Source organism: Rhinolophus ferrumequinum, chromosome 14 (genome assembly GCF_004115265.2).
Source record: "Rhinolophus ferrumequinum isolate MPI-CBG mRhiFer1 chromosome 14, mRhiFer1_v1.p, whole genome shotgun sequence".
Classification (NCBI taxonomy): Eukaryota; Metazoa; Chordata; class Mammalia; order Chiroptera; family Rhinolophidae; genus Rhinolophus; species Rhinolophus ferrumequinum.
The window spans coordinates 8,920,944-8,940,881 of NC_046297.1; the positions used below are offsets into that span (position 1 = coordinate 8,920,944).

General features: G+C 36.1%; 1 protein-coding gene across 1 annotated transcript in view; it reads left to right on the plus strand.

The window, feature by feature from the left end:
• The window catches only part of STAU2 (staufen double-stranded RNA binding protein 2), a 227,899-nt gene that overhangs the window by 9,857 nt on the left and 198,104 nt on the right, over positions 1-19,938 (plus strand). Inside the window, 2 exon segments of the mRNA XM_033125843.1 lie at positions 11,494-11,622; positions 19,421-19,580. Coding sequence (XP_032981734.1) covers positions 11,494-11,622; positions 19,421-19,580 — 289 coding nt within the window.

Consider the following 19,938-nt stretch of genomic DNA (forward strand, 5'->3'; position numbering starts at 1 on the left):
AGCTAGTATTTATAATCATTGCTTTATATTTTTTCATTCATTATTCACCAAATGGCTACTGGGAATCCATGCAGGAGTTTGGTATGGTTTGGATCTTTCTCCCTGATGATTAATTATAAGACCCTAGGGACAGGAAACCCATGTTAACTTTTAGTTGTAGCAGATATGAGTTACGAAGCCTCATGGTGCTGCAAAACAGTATTTTAAAATGAGTGGCTGACATGGGACAATTTTGGGGGGTTAGCTGGTGAAGCAGACTCGCCAGGGCAGTGTCCTGAGGGGTTGGGAGGTCGCCATTAGGCAGCTGTAGGGACAGCCCAGCAGCAGGGGATTAGAAGAGGTCTACGTGGTTCCTTTTGAAGAGCTTTGGTAGTAGATGCTGGGGACGTGGAAGCTTTCTTTACAGCCTGACTCACCTGGGATGGGAGGAAAGGCCAGACCAAACAGAATTTCAGGGCCAGAAGAGCAGGAGAACCCTGTAGGCCCAGAGGGAGCCAGGTGTTCCATTGCACGAGTCAGGTTGTCCCAGGATATACTGGAAAGGGGAAATGCAGGCCGTGGTAGGCAGGAAACAAAGGCCTGGCGTTTAAGGGACCATGGTAACTATTTCACAGGTCTGTTGTGAGGAATAATTGGGAGAACAAAGGCAAAATGCTCATTGTTGGTCCTGGCACTATTGCTGCTGTTCGTATTAGTGTGGATGCTGCTGCCTGGCTCCGGGGATTGATGAGAAAGGCAGGCAAGCATTCAAGTTGGTCCTGAGAGTAGTTGTTTTGGGGGATGAAGCACTTGGACATTTTTCAAGCCCAGCTTAGCTGCACGTGCTGTCCTCTTTCCTGCCATAGACAACAGAAACTCTAATCTTTTCTCTTAAAAGCTGCTGCTGCTTACTCTCTATTGTTTCTCCAAGTCTGGAGAAGGATCTGGAGTAGGTAGTGGTGGAGTAGGATCTACAATCTGCCCATCTTTCTTAAAGCCATAGGATGCAGTCTACAATTATAGGATTAAAAAACATAGTAAACGTGAGGTGGTTAATATGTGTGTGAAGGACACATACTTGCCTTTCTGCCATGCTGGTGTAACAGGATTTGTCCTCTGAGTAGCCAGCTTCCCAGACGACCCCCAGTGATCACTGCCCCCTGGTATTTACACCGTTGTGTGATCCGCTGGCAGATTGTCTGTGCCCCCAATAGAACAGGGTAGAAGTGATGGATCATTTCCAGGGGTAGCTTATAAAAGACACTGTGGCTTCTGCCTCCTCCTTTCTCTCCCTCTGGATCCCCCTCTCCAGTTGCTCACTCTGAGAGTAGGTAGTTGCCATGTGAATAGCCCTGTGGTGAGGCCCACGTGGTGAGAAATTGAGGCCTCCTGCCAACAGCTAACAAGCAACTGAGGCCTCTGGACAACAGTGAGCCTTCTTGGAAGCAGGTCCTCCAGTCCTAGACCACTGGCCCAGCGACATCTCGGCTGCAGCCTCATGAGAGACCTGAGCCAGAGCCATCCAGCTGAGCTGCTCTGACTGCGGGACCTCAGAAACTGTGTGAGAGAGAAATGCTTGTTTCTAACCTGTTACATTGGGGGTAATTTGTTACGCAGCCATAGCATAGACCCTTCTTTCTTAAGCATACAAACCTATGAACAGTGGTTTTTAGACGTTGAATGACAGATGGCACCAGACTGTGTTCCCTGAGAGAATGGAAATGAACGGGATAGGCTTCTGTGGCACCTGTTTATAGTGGAGCCCAGAGGTTGTTTACAGGCTGCAGTGCCAGTGGAAAGAACCAAGCAGAGCCCAGTCTTGCTGAAATTACGAAACAGGTAAAAGTTTGGAAAGACCAAGATGATTAGTTAGAATTGCAGGGCAGAGTGCCAGAGAAAAGGGAGCTGTAGGGGAGAGGTATGTGTGAGTATATGTTAAAGTAAAAGAGTGCATGCAAGCATGTATGCATTAGGGAGATCTGCAGAGGGTTCGCCTTGAGTCTCTTGCTGAGTTTTGATCTGTAGATTAATGACAGGACCTCTTGAAACCCTGGGAAAGGACTTCTAGAAAACAATTTCAGAGCTCACAGAATGCTGGGGATAGATTGTGTTGCCCCTAGCTAGAGTGTAAAGACCTTGTAATACATGGAACACTGGCAGGAGTCCTCAGAAAGCTCCAGGTGATCCCAAATGACTGAACTTCACAAGAACAAAGTCTAACACCATTTAGAGGAATACAACACAATTCAAAACTCAACGATGTAAAATTAACGGTTTTGTCATCCAATCAAAAACTAAAATGCTGTTTGCTTTGCCTTTAACAAGGGATAGAACATCTAGACAGAAGATCAGTAAGGAAATAAAGGGCTTGAACAACACTACCGGTATAAACAAATTAGACCTAACAGACATAATACGAAACACCCAGCAACAGCAGAATGCACATGCTTCTTAGGTGCCCAGGAGACTTTCTCCAGAAATAGACCATGTGTAAAGCTACTAAGTAATCTCGATACATTTCCAAAGATTGAAGTCATACAATGTATCATCTCTGGTCAAATTGGAATGAAACTAGGAATCAATAGCAGAAAGAATACTGGAAAGCTTATAAATATGTGTAAGTTAAGCAGCATGCTCTTAAATTGCCAACAGTTCAAACAAGAAATCACAGGAGGCATTAGAACATAACTAGAGACAAATGAAAATGACAATACTGTATAACATAATTTATGGGATATAGCTAAAGCAGTGCTTAGAGGGAAATTTATAGCAGTAAACACATATACACGTATGTATAAAAGAGAAAGATCTCAAATGACCTTACTTTTCAAAAATTTTAAGGGAACTAGAAAAAGAGCAAATTAAATCTAACACAAAGAAAGGAAATACTAAAGATTAAAGTGAAGATAAATGAAATAGAGAATAGGAAACAATATAGAGAATTGGTGAAACAAAAAGTTGATTCTTTGAAAAGATCAACACAATGGACAAACTTTTAGCTGAGTTGACAAAGGGAAAAAAGCAAAACTGCAAATAACTAAAATCAGAAATGAAAGAGGAGACATTATCGCTGACCTTAGAGAAATAAAAAGGATTAAAAGAGAATACGGTGAACAAATGTATGAAAAAATTGGATGACCTACATGAAATGGACAAATTCCTAGAAACACAGATTATCAAAACTGACTCAAGAAGAAATAGAGAATATGGACAGACCTATAACAAGTAAACAGATTGAGTCAGTGATAAAAACAAAAACATAAAAACCTCCCATCCAAACAAAAGTCCAGGACCAGATGGCTTTACTGGCAAATTCTACCAAACGTTTAAAGAAGAATTAGCACCAATTCTTCTCAAACTCTTCCAAAAAAATAGAAGAGAATACTACATAACTCACTTTGAGACCAGCATTTCGCAGATACCAAAGCCAAACAAAGACACTGGAAAACAAACCACCCAAAGATTTTGTAAGGGGAGTCGTACAGTATTGGTTTTTTTGTGACTGGCTTATTTTGCTTAGCGTAATGTCTTCAAGGTTCATCCAAGCTGTAGCATGTGTCAGAATTTCCTTTTTAATGCCAAATAATATTCTTTTTTATGTATATACCACATTTTGTTTAGCCTTTCATCCATCAGCGGACACTTGGGTGGCTTCTACCTTTTGGCTATCGTGAGTAATGCTGCTGTGAACATGGGTGTGCAAATATCTCTCAAGTTTCTGCTCTCAGTTATTCTGGGTATATGCTCAGAAGTGAAATTGCTGTTTAATTATATCTATGATGAAAAATGTGAGGGATGAGATTAATAGCAGATGAGACATTGCAGAAAAAAGATGTATGGACTTGAAGTCATCGCTATAGAAACCACTCAGAATGAAACATACAGAGAAAAAGAATTAAAAAAAATAGAAATCGTCTGTGGAGTACCTTCAGACAGCCAAATATATGAGTAATTAGAGTTCCTGAAGGAGGCAGGGTACAGAAAAATAGATTTCAAGAAATAACGGCCCAAAACTTTTCAAATGTTTCATTAAAACGAAACCAAAAATCGGCATGTCAAAGAAGTTCAATGAACTCCAAGCATAGGACACACAAACTACACCAACTTTCATCATAATCAAATTTGTAAGTGCAAATGACAAAGAGAAAATCTTAAAAGCAGTCAGAGAAAGAAAGACATGGTCATGTTAGGTGCATAGGAACAAAGATAAAGGTGACATTAGATTTCTTGTCAGAAACAACGTAAGCAAGAAAACAGTGGAGTAGCAATACAAGCAAGAAAACATTTTATAAATATAAATCAGTTAAAAGTAAAAGAATGGAAAAAGATGGATCCTAAGCATAGTGTTGAAGTACTGTGCAGTCTTCTAAGCACAAGAAAGCTGAAACATGCCTTATGGAGAAGATACATGTGTTCGGATAAGCTTCCTTCAGGCAGGAATTACAGAGCTGTTGGCTGTGAGTTCAGTGTTAATGAACCAACAACATATTAAGTAAGGTGTCTTGAACCAGAAACACGTATAAAACAAGGTTATGTGTTGATTAACTGACAAAAATGTTATGACCAGAAGTTTGTAGGAACCCAACCTGTATTTCCTGTAGAAGCAGTGGTTTAGTATGTGCTAATGCACGTTAGAAAACATTCCTTTGATTGAGAAATCATCAAAGTGGTAATTGACGGTATATCCCATACGTCGGTTGGAAGAGGCAACTGTGTTGAAACATTGATTTTCACCAAATCTATAGATTCAAGGGAATTTTACTCTAATCCTTGCAGGCATTTTTGCTTGAAATAAAATTCATGTGGAAATGCAAGAAACTTAGAATGGCCACAAATGTGAAAAAGAACAATGTTGGGAGTGGGGGAGCAACACTACCTAATTTCAAGAATTATAAAATTACAGTAAAAACAGTGTTGGCGCAAAAATAGACAAATAGATCAATGAAACAATAGGTAGGTAGTCCAGAAATAAATGCGCTTTATGTAGATAACTGAGTTTGACAAAGCCATAAAAGCAATACACTGGAAAAAACAGAGCCTTTTCCACGTAGTGCTCAAACATTGGATGTTGATGTACAAAAAGTGCAATTGAATACATACCTTGCACTATATACAAAAATTAATTCAAAATGGCTCAGAGACCTAAATGTACAACCTAAAATTATAAAGCTTCCAGGAGAAAACAGGAGAAAATCTTTGAGACCTTAACTAGGTAATTATTTCTTAGATGCAACACCCAAAGCTCAATCTATATATTAACAAATTGATAAATTAGACATTATTAAAATTAAAATCTCTTCAAAAGACACTGCTCAGAGAGTGAAAAGAGACACCACATACTGAGAGAAAATCTTTTGTCAAACATATACCTGATTAATACCTGACTTGTATTTAGAATATAGAAAGAACTTCAAATAAAACATAAAAGAACCCAATAAAAATGGGTAAAATATTCAGATAGACGTTTCACTACAGAATATATACAGATAACATAAAAAACAAATGAAAAGATGTTCAACATCATTAGTCATTAGGGAAATGCAAATTAAAATCACAATGGGATACCTTGCACACAATTACAGTGACTGACCATACCAGACGTTGGTAAGGCCATGGTATGCTTCTGCAGTGTTGAAATCCTAAGGTGGCTTCATTTGAAAAGTCAGAGATGGTAGGCATGTCACTCATGACCTGCTTTCTTTTTTTCAATTACAGTTGACATACAATATTATATTAGTTTTAGGTGTACAGCATAGTGATGAGACATTTGTATAACTTACGAAGTGATCACCCCGATAAATCTAGTACCCACCTGGCACCATACATCGTTATTCTAATATGATTGACTGTATTCCCTGTGCTGTACTTTATGTCCCCGTGACTATTTTATTACTGACTCATGGCCTGCTTTGAATCAGGTCCTCGAGCATCTTCTTGTTTTTCAGAAAATTGATGGTACTGTGAAGACTTTAGAAAAGACAATAGCAATTAGAGTCCAAGACTTTTACACTAGGAACCATTCCCTGCTTTTGGTATGGCTTTGTGAAATGTTTAAAATATAAAAGTTATACATATTCATTGTAAAAAAGTAAATGCCATACTTCAAAGTATAAAGTGAGGACCTCCCCCAAGCCAAGTTCCACTTCTTTAACACACACACACACACACACACACAGGTACGCACGCGTGTGCGCACACACATACACACGTTTGATTTAAAGAAAATAAGCTCAGACAGTAAGCTCTTGGAATTGTTTTTCACTCAACATTTGGTAATGTTTTCCCGTGTTATCACAGAAGCCCTGTCCCTCATTCTCTTTTCAAAGCTGCACAGTCCATTGTGGTTTATTTAACTAATCAGTTATTGATAGATAAATACTGAACTTGTTTTATAGTTTTGCCCTTACAGTCTTTCTGTTGCAGGTTGTCATTGTACATACATACCTTATGTGAGTCTTTCTGTAGTACGAATACTTAGATGGAGAATTGCTGTTTTAAAGAGAGATGTAATTGAAACTTTTAATCAGTATTTCCAGATTCCTCACCAAAATTTGGTACTAAGTTATGTTTGCATCAACAGAGTTTGCACCCATTTTCCCACATCCTTGCCGATACTTACATTTTTTTCATCTTTGTCGGTCTTGTGGGGTAAATTATATCTCACTGGAATTCAAATTTTTATTCATTTAAACATTCGATTTTTTGAACAGATATGTTTACTCAGTAAATTATATTGTGAGTTGATTGTGCATACATTTGCCTTTTTTTTCTGTTGGGTTTGAAAAATTGATTTATATCCTCCTTATATTTTTTGGAAGTTAACAGTTTTTCTTCACATTTGCGAGTATTTCTCCTCCAGTTTGTAGACTTTTTTTTTAAGCGTGATTTATGGTGTGTTTTGCGCTACAGAAATTTTACATTTTTGCGTTGTTAAATCTGTCAGTTTATCCCAGTGTGGCTTTTAAGTTTCTCTTCTTATTTGGAAAAGCTTTCAGGATTATGACAAATATTTAGCCAGGTTTTCTTGTGCTTTTATCATATTTTTATATTTTGCATTTTAATGCGAATTAATTTTTATATGAGATAGGAACTTACGTTTAAATTTTCCTAATTGATAGGCAATTATAATAGAGCAGTTTGACCTTGGGTTACTGACTTTGCATGGACAACCTTATGTGATAGTCTAATTTGAAGTTACAAGGTTCGCTTTAGTTACAGGTATGGCCAGACAGGTAGTCACATTGTTCCTGGAGGGCAAGAGCCCGTGGAGGGTAAATTCCTTTGCTCTTTTGACTCGGTTTTCTTTCTTTTTATTTTACTTGGGAATTAGGATGAGTCCCTTCTAAGGGACTAGGGAAAGGGAAGTCAGCAAAGAGACATAAACTGTGTCCAAGTCATTTCTGGGACCAGGGATGGAAGTGGATTCTTCTGTGGAGAGACTTGCCTTGGCAGGTGAGGTTGAAGGTGACTTCGCTGGCAACAGCTCTGGCTGCCATTTAACTACTTTAAAAATGCTGCTACTCTCAGTTCTAGCTTAGGAAACTTTTGATGTTTGGTCACCGTGTTTTCTGCTATGCTTTTTTCCTATGCATTCTATCATCTGCTAATAATCTACTTGTGTTTGCCGGAAGTGATGTGTTTTATTTGCTTTCTCCTGCATGTGTGCTCTGGACCGACTTGGGCTGTCTCTCTTCCTTCCTTGCTAACTTGGTGAATTCCTGCTTTCCTTAACTAATCGAATTACCACCTCTGGAAGCCTAACTTTTTACCCTCCCTTCACCTAACACGTCCCGTAACAGCCTTATTACGGCACTTACCATATTGTACTTTATGTATTTGTTTCTTGTTTGTGTTTTTTCTTGTACTAGACTGTGAGCTTCTTTGGAAACCTGAAAGCTACCTTATTTTGGTAGCTTCTTTGGAAAGTTGAAAGCTACCTTATTTTGAAAACTGTAAGCTACCTTATTTTGGTATGGTTTGAAGAGTGCAGGACGTTTTATAAAGATACAAGAATAGAGTGTATCTTAAAAAATAGAGCATATCTATGTTTTGTTGAGTATGCAGATGCTATAGGTATTATAAATAGCTATTTACCACTGTTACTTATTAAAGTCATGGAGAGTTGCATGTAAACAAATTTCATATCAACAAAAGTAGAAAATGAGAAATCTTAACCGTAATTTATATCACACGTGGGAATTTTTCAGTAGAAACAAACTTACGATGTTATAAGTCAGTGGACAAAATAATAAATACATGTTTTATATAGAATACTAAAGAAGTATGTTTGTATGGACAAAATCAACTTAACAGACTATTTTAACTCAGAACATTTTAGCTTAGAAAAATATGCAAATAAGTTTATAAAACCATGTCAATAAGTGGCAGTGATATCCAAAACGAGGTCTTAACCATCATATGGCATTTGCTCTCTCAAAAGCAAAGTCTTAGTTTGTGAAATCTGTTATCATTAATTTTATTTACTTCTAAGTAGGCGTCTATTCCAGTCACCAAATTGACTTGAAACCTATTTCAAAATATCTTCATTGAGGACATTCTTAGGTCTCTTGAAGATGTACACCTATGCAACAGTGTATGTATTTCTCATTTTTTTGGTACTGTTGATGTTTCTAAAAAGTTATATAAATCAAGTTTATTGATCTCAATTTTTATAGACCAGTTTGTTTATGCTTTTATCAAAATTTTGGTTCAATTTTTAAATTATTGCTCTTATCACTGAGCTCTGTTAAGTAGTTAATATTAATAAGATTTCTGATTAGAGGAACAGCTATTTAACATTTTAATCATTTTGTGAAACAAATAATTTCAATTAGGACTAATTATTTTTAAATGTACCCACTTTCAACATTTGGATTTTAGCTGTAAAGCTTGATCAAGGTGAGATCATGCATGTGTTTTTCACGTCGTCCACACCAAAACTTCAGTCATACATTAAAATGTTTTATTGGATTCATGTTATTTTTATGAAGCAGAAAGTCAAAATTAATGGAATATAAGTTTAACACCATGTTATTAGTTAGTGCTTTTTAAAATATATTTAAAGGCTACGCTATTGAAATTTTTTGTACTATAAAATTATCACGTTATGCTTGCAACGTGCCTAGTAGTTTTTACATCGTAACAGATGAATATAGAGCATCACTGAGGGTATAAAAATTGGACAAACTATAAGTGATATTTCAGTGTTATGCAAAATTGGCTGATTTTTTTTTTTACCAGACTTTTTACCAAATATTCTCATTTTTAGCAAATTGTCATTCTTCTTTTGCTTTTTGATACTCAGGTAGCTGTGTTATCTATTGTACTTGAGTATTTAATGGCATGGTGTGCAACGGCCAAAATTGATTTTAGCCCCAGGTCACCTTGTGTTTTATATAGTGACTGAGTTTCTGGCACAATTTATAAAATATTTATTCGAATGATACACAATGGAATAAGTAAAATGCAGGTTTCCTCAAAACTCTTGATGTACACTTGTTTTTTTTATGGTGTTCCAAAAAGTAATGATTACTAGTTTTTTGGTTTTTTTTTTCCAGTTTGCAAGCCACTTAGAATGGCTTAATTGTAGAATCAACTGTCCTCTGTATGGGTCCTACAGTTGTTTGCTCAGATTCTCTTTCCTTTTACTTATGCCCTATTAGGTATTTATATAGTTTTCTTAAAAAGTAATTTCTTAATCATAATGCTTGTGATCAAATCATTGTACCAAATTATTGGTCCTGTAAAGAGTATTAAAAAAGTTAAAAGAACACCATTTTCTACATTAATCCTTGCCGTGGACAGTTTGTAGATGGGGGTCCTAAATCTAGCTATTTCCACTCACTTAACATATTCTCTGTACATTGTGACTGCAGTTTTATTGAGCAGGAAGTAATCGACTTGCATGTTTTAGCACTGATTAATAGGAGATGAAAGAAAGACTAAAAAGCAGTTAAATGTGTCTATAAATGAGATGAAGGAAAAACAGAGGATAAAATAATTTCATATAGTATTAGGGAGATATTCTGAAGCTGTAATAATAACTGCGGTAGGATTTAGAAAATCAGACATTTAAAAATCTTAACCTCGTAACAACCTGTGAGTTAACTAGGATAGATTTACTACCCTTATTTTACAGATAAAGAATAGAAGTCTTAATAAACTTACGCAAAAATTATTACGGTCTTGCAGGTTAGGAAAGGATTTCTTAAATAAGGCATAAGAAGCACAGACCATAAAAGAAAAGATCGATAAATATAATACATAAAGTAATCAATAGAAAAAAGGACAGAAGTAATTCCCAGAAGAGAAAATGCAAATAATCAATAATACATGAGAAGATGATAAGCCTCACTAGTAATCTGAGAAAATTAAATAATATCCAGGAAATTAAAATTAAATTAATAGTGGGGAAAACAAAAAACAATAGTGGTATCAATTTGTCAAGCATCAGATTATCAAAAATTAAAATACTTGACCATACTGGATGTTTTCAATATTGATGGGAAACGGTTCTTCTCATGCTGCCCAGGGAAGGTAATGGGGTCCAGTCATTGGCAGTGTGTTTTTACTTGGAAGAGTGAAGAACTGGAACAACCTAAAAGTAGGGGAGCAGATTAAGAAATGGACATGATATTGTGATGCAAATTATACATCAATTAAAAGTAATGCACTGAATGTAAGTTACAATCGCAAACATGTAATGAAGAATGAGGAAAGTTGTGAAAATGATATTTTTATTATATACTCTTTATGTGACTATAAACCCACATATATCAAGACCATATTTCTTCATGGATATACGTGTAAAAAATGCATGTAAATGTATTTAAAAATATTCCAAGGGGATATATTCTAAGTTCATATAGTGGTGTTTCTGGAATAGATAAAGGGATTGGAACTAGAAGGTAATGATGCTAAGGACATGGGCATTTGTTCAATTATTTTTTCTACTTCTTTCAAAATTTTGTTTAAAAAAACAAAAAAGGAAGTTACTACAACATAGTTGAAAGAGCTAGTACTTAAATTTAGGACTTCATTCCCAAGTTTAGAGCTTTTTCAATTAATATGCTGCTTCAAAATGAGAAGGAAAAGTAAGATCAAATGATAGAAAAGGTAGACAAAATTGAGTTTTATAGCAATACCAGTCAGAATTATGTGTTTATGCTAAAAGTTTTTGAGAGGAAAGGGAAGTTACAAAATAAGTTAAAAATTATTATAATCCTATATTATTTAAAAATCTTTAAGCATGCTGTTATATATATATATATGTGTATAGAGAGCAACTTAAGTACTTAGGAAAAAAGGTACCTTAATTTATTGTTTAAAATGTGATACATATTTCTGTTGCATGTAATGGAATCCATTAGATTATTTGAATTTTTTGTATAAAATCATGAAGATAATTTAATCTAAATATGCAATCTGACTTCAATCTAAAAAAGTCAAAATTAGCTTTTCTTCCATTTTGTAAAGTCAAGAATGACAGAAACTTCACAGCCTTTTTGTTTACAGCTTCTCCAAGATAAAATGGCAAACCCCAAAGAGAAAACTGCAATGTGTCTGGTAAATGAGTTAGCCCGTTTCAATAGAGTCCAACCCCAGTATAAACTTCTGAAAGAAAGAGGGCCTGCTCATTCGAAGGTAAGGTTATGAAGAGAGGTGGTGAGACATGCTTATCAAAGCCTTATCAGATTTAGCATGTCAGGTTTTAATTGTGCTTCATTTTGGGGGAGGGAGCAGCCGATGGCCTGAAGGCTTTTAGATCTATATTAAAAATATTTCGAAATCTCTATACAACTTGGTAGCTCATTATGTTGTACAAAGCTCCTTCAGATACAGTACTTTACAGAAACCTTAACAATACCAGGACATGCGGAGTTTTGATGTCCATTTTGTAAATTAAGAAACTCAGGCACAGAAAAGTTAAGTGACTTGCTTCATAGTTCCTAAGTGCCTGGGCCAACACTTGAATATGTTCTTTGGCTCCCTGCTACAGTGCTCTTTCCATTAAATCACGACTGCCCTGGTCATAATGGAGGCAGAGCAAGTACAGCGGCGGTCACCTACTCAGACGTCTTTTCCATGGTTTAATTCTGAGATTCATCACTTACAAAAGTTGTATAAGCAGTACTGCTGTTATCTATGCATTCACTTGTATTCTTCTTTTAAATGGAACGGCAGTTTCTGTATAGCCTCATACGTATATGTATACATGTTATAAAGAAATCTGTAACTAAGGCGTTTATGTTTGAGCTCTATTCATCATTTTCTTGGGACATTGTAACTTGAGTATTGGAGAGGATGCCGAACACTGATTTTTGTATATAATGTGGAAGCTGTTGATTCTGTAAAAGTTGGGTAATCTTTGTAAAGCAAATAGCTATTGGATTATTTCATTGTTTTCTAGCATTTCCTGCAAAGAAGGAAAATAAAATGAAATTAAAATCGGTCCATTTTGTTTCCTGTTCAAGGCTTTTATGTAGGATTTCTGGGCAGCAGTTCATTTGTACATATCTTTTGTGCAGAGAAAAAGGTTATGATTCACCTGTCTGGTCATGTGTGCTGACTCTTTCACACACATTAATTCATACCCATTTCGTACTCATTCTCTTTCTGCCTTAATCCTGTTGAACTGTTTGCATTTCTTAGAATGGTCCATGTGTTCCTCCCGTCGCTCCGCCTTTGCTTGTGTGGTAGTGTCTCTGTGCCTGGAAAGTCCCTTTGCTCTTTCTCATTTCTGAACACTCAGCTCATGTAGCACACCCTCCAAACCTCTGGGAAACTTCCCTGATCCTCCTCAGGGCCTCCAGCAGCACCTACAGCTTTCCCGGGTGTGTCCTGTGGTCCTGTAGTGTGAGGATGTACGATTGCCAAGTCCAAGGCTTCTTCCCGGAGACACGGCCCCAGCACTTTGAATTTTATGTTAATAGACTGACCCCCTGTGTCTCCTCATGGCAGTCACCAACCTCTGGCTGATTCCATCACATTTCTTTGTTGTTGATTTTTGATTTGCATTTTTTTTATTAGTTTCAGGTGTACAAAACAATGTAATAGACATTTACACCCCTCACAAAGTGATAACCCCCTCCCCCAATCTACTACCCCTCTGACATCGTATAGAGCTGTTACCGTTCCACTGACGCTATTCCCTATGCTGTACTCCACATCCCGTGACCATATATATATATATAAATTATAGTTGACGTACAATATTATTCAGCTTCAGCTTCAGGTGTACAGTGCAGTGGTCAGGCATCTACACCGTCCATGAAGCGGTCTCCCTAATGAGACAAGTGGCCATCGGATACCCTACAAAAGCTTTACATTGTTGATTATGTTCCCCGAACTGCCTTTCGTATCCCTGTGACAGTTCTGTGGTGACCAGTTGTACTTTCTAATCCCCTCACCTTCTCCCTCATCCTCACCCCCCTCCCGTTTAGCAACCCTCAGTTTTTTCCTCTGTGTCTCTGAGACTGTTTCTGATTAGGTTGTTCATTTATTCTGTTCTTTAGATTCCACATATAAGGGAGATCATACGCTATTTGTCTTTGTCCGTCTGACTTGTTTCGCTCAGCATAATGCCCTCACATTTTTCGTGGCTCACTTTCGCTTTCTCTAACACGCATCCTGCTTCAGTTTTTGGTGATTTTACTGTCCAAATAGAGGATCGTTCCAACATGCTTACCTTTCAGTTTCTTGCACTTGTCCCGTTACCTTTTCTTCCACTCTCCTCAGCCACTCATTCCTGTATCACATTCTTGACCTTGTCATTACCGGTAACTGCAAGACCCTCCATAATTTTAACGACGTCAAGCGTTCATCTCTCTCTGATACCTCCTAATTTTCTAGTTCATTCTCTCTAGTAGTTTGCCTTCAGTAGTCCTTGCAGACCACACATCCCTTGATTGTACCGTTTTACAAGTCCTCACTTCCCTCAGTCCTCACATGGTTCCTTATCCAGCTTCAGTTCCACGTGCCTCGTACGTACCCTCAGCTCTCTTGTCCCTTTTGGTTAGTGCTTGCTTGGCAAAATCCCAACCTAAAATCTGAATTCCGCCTTCCCTTCTGAATTATGGATGAACTGCCTGTAGAGGCCAACTCCGCTACTTCTGTACTAGTTTCCAACCCCTCTCACCATTCTAGACCATTCCTCCAGCTCCTCTCCTTTTCCCTCCTCTCCCCCCCTAATTTAGTGTTTCAGTTTTCTCGTCTGTAATTTGAGAAATACAATACCTGTTCTAGTGCGGCATAATGGAATGATGATTTGTAAATTCTTAGCAATTATGTTGATGATGGAGGTATCCAGATAATTTTATCATTGCTTGTTAGTAGTGTATAGGTTTAAAAAAAAGTCCTCGGTAAAATATCTGTTGAGTATTTACTATGAGAGGCACTGTGCTTGCACAGGAGCTTCCTGCTCTGCCATCTTCTGTGATGTCACTCTGTGTATTCTGGTTATAAGTCCTTCCTTAGATACATGCTTGGCAAATATTTCCTCGTAGTTTGTGGCTTTTCTTTTTTTTTTAACAGTGTTTTTTGAAGACCAGTAGTTAATTTTCATGAATTCCAACCTATCTGTTTGTCCTCTTATAGATTGTGCTTTTGGTATCATATCTAGGAAATCTTTGCCCCATCAGAGATCATATGATTTTCTTCTATGTTATCTTCTAGATATTTTATAGTTTCAGGTTTTACGCTAGGTCTCATTTAGGTCTAATTGCCATTTTGAGTTAATTTTTGTATGTGATGTGTGATATGGACCAAGGTTCATTTATTTTTTGCATGTGGATGTCTAATTGTTGAAGAGACTGTTCTTTCTCCACTGCATTGCTTTGGCCCCTTTGTCAAAAATCAGCTGTCTATATATGTGTGTGTTTATTTCTGGAGTCTGTTCTATTCATCTGTGTTCCTGTCTTTATGCAAATGCTATACTGCTTTGATTACTGTAGCTTTATAAGTCTTGAAATCTGGTAGTATTAGCCCTCTAATTCTGTCCTTTTTCAGAATTGTTTTGGCTAGTCTACATTCTTTGCATTTTAATATGAATTTTAAAATGCATTCTATGCAACACCCTGCTGGAATTTTAAATAAAACTGCCATGAATTTATAGCTCAATTTGGGGAAAATTAACGGTTAGAAAAAAACCAAAGCTTCCAACCCATTAACAACGTATGTCTCTCATTTATTGATATATTCTGTAATTTCAACAATATTTTGTAGTTCTCAGTGAACAGGTGTTTCACATCTTTAGGTTTATTTATGTATTCCGTATTTTTGATGCTATTGTAGATGGTATTGTTTTTTTAAATTTCAATTTCAAATTGTTTTTATTAATCATTATTGGTCTATAAAAACATTGATTTTTATATATTTATATATCTTTAATCTTGCTAAACTCATATGAGTTCTAGTAGCTTTTAAAAAAAGATTCTGTTGGGTGTTCTACATGCCATTTGTTAATAAAGACAATTTTAAATCTTTCTTTGCAATCTGAATATCTTTTATTTATTTCTCTTGCCTGATTGCATTGGCTAGAAGGTACAGTGTAATATTGAATAGACATGGTGAGAGCAGATATCTCTAACTTGTTCCTGATTTTACGGGCAATCATTTTAGTTTTTACAGTTAATTGTTGGTGGTGGATGTAGCTTTTTTTGTAGATGCCTTTTAACAGATTGAGGAAATTCTTCTCTACTTTAGTTTACCGAGAGTTTTTAACTTGAATAGATGGTGATTTTTGTCATGGTTCTTCTACATTGATTGAGATGATCATATGGTTTTTCTGTTTTTAATTTTTTTTTTAATTTATTGGGGTGACAATTGTTAGTAAAATTACATAGATTTGTTTTTAATTTTTTGATAATTGTTGTGAATTGATTGATTCTCAAATGTAGAAACAACCCTTGCATTCCTAAGATAAAACTCGGTTAAAATGTATTATCTTATTTCTGTATTGATGGATTCCATTTGTTAATATTTTGATAAGGATTTTTATGTTTATCTTTATGAGAGATACTGGTTTGTAGTTTTGTATTATTTTATTTTCCTTAGTAGTATTGTACTCTGGTTTTGGTATGAAGGTGATGCTGGCTTCAAAGAATAAGTTGGGGAGTGCTCCTTCAGTTTTTGGGAAGAGTTTATGAAAATTGGTATTGTTTCTTCCTTATACATTTGGTAGAATTTATCATTGAAACTGGGCCTGGAGTTTTCTTTGAAAGAGTTTTAACTACATATTCAGTTTCTTTAACATATGTAGGGCTATTTGGGTTATGTATTTCTTCTTGAATGAGCTTTAGTAATTTGTCTTTCAGGGAGCTTAAGTTGTTCAGTTCATTGGCATAAAGTTGTTCAAAAATATTCCCTTGTTATCTTTTTAATACTTTAAGAATCTGTAGTGACGGCACCTCTCTCCTTCATGATACTGGTAATTTGTGTCTTCTCTTTTTTTCATGATTAGTCTGGCTAGAGGCTTACCAATTTTATTGATCTTTGCAAAAAAACCAGCTTTTGGTTTTATTGATTTTTTTCTCTATTGTTTTTCTGTTAATGTTTGTTTTTATCTCTGTTACTTTCTTTTTTTCTGTTAACTTCAGATTTAATTTGCTCTTTTTTTTAGTTTGTTAAGATGGAAGCTGAAGTTAACTTATTTAAGACTTATTTTCTAGAATAGACATTTAGTGCTAGAAATTGGTAACTGTTTTATGAGAAATTAAGAACTAATGTATATTCCGTTCTGTTTGGGTGGAGTGTCCTAAAGCTGCCAACCAGGTTGTGCTGGTTGAGTGTTTAAGGACACATCTTTGTGGTTGGTAAGGATATTGCCTGCGTGGTAATTGTTGTATCAGTTATTGGCAGAGGGGTCCTCAACCTCTGACTGTAATTGTGGCTTTTCTGTTTCTCTTTACAGTTCTGTTAGTTCTTACTTCATAGATTTTGAAGCTGTGTTGTTAGTAGCCTAAATGTTTAGTATTGTTATGTCTTCTTGATTAATTGGCCCAGAGTATAAAGAGAGGAGGCCAGATCTGAAAAACATTTTTTGATAAAACGTAGTTTGATAATTGGATGCAGAAGAGAATGGAGAGAGAAATAGAAGAGACAAGGAAGATCACTCCTCGGTGTCTGGCCTGTGAGACTTGGAACATGGTGACGTCTGGAAGATAAGGGGGCAGGGAGAACTAGAGGCAGGAAGCAAATGCGGTATTCCGAGTCTGAGTGTATAGGGCTTTAGACTTGGTGTTAACAACAGAAATTGCAAGGAACAGTTTTGAGATGCTGTTAAATAAATCTTAGGAGGGCAAGGATAAACAAAGAAGCTATTGAGGTTTTGAACGTGAATTAATGGAAGAATAATGGATGGGACATTCTGGAGTGTGAGCTGATTTGGACAGTGGAGGATATGATGTGCTTTGTGGCAGAGTTCTTTGTGAAATACTATAATTTGAAGAAATAAAAGGGCTAGTCATTGAAAAATTGTTTTAAAATTAAGTAAATGTATTAAAGATATGTTTTAGCTATATATTTTAAACTAAATCAGAAAAACAGAAAAATCAATCAGTTTTAACAGAAATATACCATGTGTTGCCATGTATAATGCACACCCACATTTTTGGCCCAAACTTTCAGGGAAAAGTCTTTTAATTTTTTAATTCAAACTTTTATTTGTTATATTAGGTACTGTTTTTTGTATTATAAAGGAATTTTAGCATTTATTTACTTTTTAAAAATATATTATGGTACAAGGAATTTTATGTAACAATTAATTACAAAACAAGAACAGATACAAGGTACAAGAAATTTTAGGTACCAGTAACAACTTGGTGATATTTACACATCATAGAAGGCCAAGAACTCTTTGTCGTTGCCAGTTTGTCGTAAATTCAACAAAACTGATGATTGTATTGCAGGGTATTATTTTGCATACAGATATTGTTATTGATTTCTAGAGTTACACTTTTAACTCATAAGCATAAATAGAAGAATTAGAAACATTTATATAGATATGGAGTTACTACTACCCATGTATAATGTGCACCCTTATTTTTCCCCTCACAATTTGGGCAAAAAAGTGCACATTATACACGGCAAAATACGGTACATATTCTGACTTTCAAATGATTGTAAATATTTTCCAACTCTGTATTTTGAAGAATTGAAAACCTACAGGAAAAATCGGAAGGGTAGTACAATGGATACTCATGTATCTTTCAGATTTACTGATCATTTATTTGCCACAATTTTGTTTTTTCCTTTCATGATATTGTCATTTTTTGAAGTGTTTTGGCCAGTTGTCTTGTAGAATATACCACAATCTAGATCTGTGTGATTGTTTCCCTATGATTAGATTCAGGTTAAACATTTTTGGCCAAGAATATTACAGCTCCTCACTGGATCATCTCAGGAGGTAACGATGTCACTTTGTACGATTATTGGTGATATAAACTTTAATCACTTGTTTATGGTATTTTCTACCTAATCTCCCTCCTGCAAAGAAACATGTATTTCTTTATAATTGACAAGTATTTTTGGGTTAATGTTTTGTATTCCTAGAAAGCAGTAAGGTATATGCAGAGTAAAATAGTGGGTTGTGTGAGTATCCTTTAAATTGACTCTAAATTTTTAAGGTGAACAATAGGTTTGGGCTCTTATGGAAATGTGGCATGAATGGAAGGTTAGGATGTGCAAGGGGAAGAAAGGTGGGTATGAAATGCAGATAGGCCGGTGGAGGCTTTGTGCCGTGCTCGAACGGGAACAATTAGGTTTCTAAGCTGGTGTTGTTTGGGGTGGTGCAATTGGATTTGGGTTTTAGAACGATAGTTTTAGCAGCAGTCAGCTGGGAGATTATTACATCTAAGTCCAAGGTGGTGAACGACTGGCTTCAATGCAGTGTCACTGGCAGAGAAGAGAGAGATTTGAGAAATACTGATGATGTTAAAATGGACAGAATTTGGGGGCTGGTTAAACGTTGGTTGTGGAGGATTGAAGGTCTTGGTGACATAATATTTGATAGGATTCCCTGACTCGTTGACTAGGTTGTGCTAAGTATGAAGGTTAAGGAATTAGATTTTGAGAAGTGTTACAGAGACAGGGCCTTTTTGGTTCTCTTACAGTTGCTCTTACTCTTGTACTGATTCTACTTTTTGGAGGACTATTTGAATGACATTAACAATATGATTCTATTTCGGGAAGTGGTTTCTTCTTGATTTATTCTACTCAGAATGTACATGGAGAGCTGCCGTTAAGCCTTTGGATAGCATAGAACAGAATTTGGCACAATCTCTTTAAGTTCTTTCACTGGGTAGAATCAGGTTTTTGTTGCAGTGATCTGTAAGGACACCTCGAGCTCTAAAATTTTGATGCTATGGTGTATCTATTTTTCTCTCAGGCAGCAAATTTTGTTTTCTGAAAAATTTTAATATTTGTCTCTTTCTGTTTTTCCAAGATGTTTTCAGTGCAGCTGAGTCTTGGTGAGCAGACATGGGAATCCGAAGGGAGCAGTATAAAGAAGGCCCAACAAGCTGTTGCTAATAAAGCTCTGACTGAATCGACGCTTCCCAAACCAGTTCAGAAACCACCGAAAAGTAATGTTAATAGTAACCCAGGTATGGCACACACTCGTTTCCTTCTGTCGTGTTGCTGTGTCCTGTGTATGCTGGTGTCTGTATATTCCTTTAGAGCAAGCCAGTTGTGTGGTCAACAGGTATTAATGGCACACACACAGAAAGACAGCTGAATGATAACTCAAGGTGAGAGAATAACGTGGGTATTGTAATTATTTCAGAAATTTGCTTTAGTGGATACTTTACAAAGGTGCATTACTGACTTTTTAAATGTTTGTGAGAAGAAATTTGGATACAAAGAACAGAAAATAAGACTGAAGTTTCTTGCTAAAGTTAGGATAGAAATGATCAGTTTCTCTTTTTACATATATAATATGTAATTTAATTATTGAAATGGGTA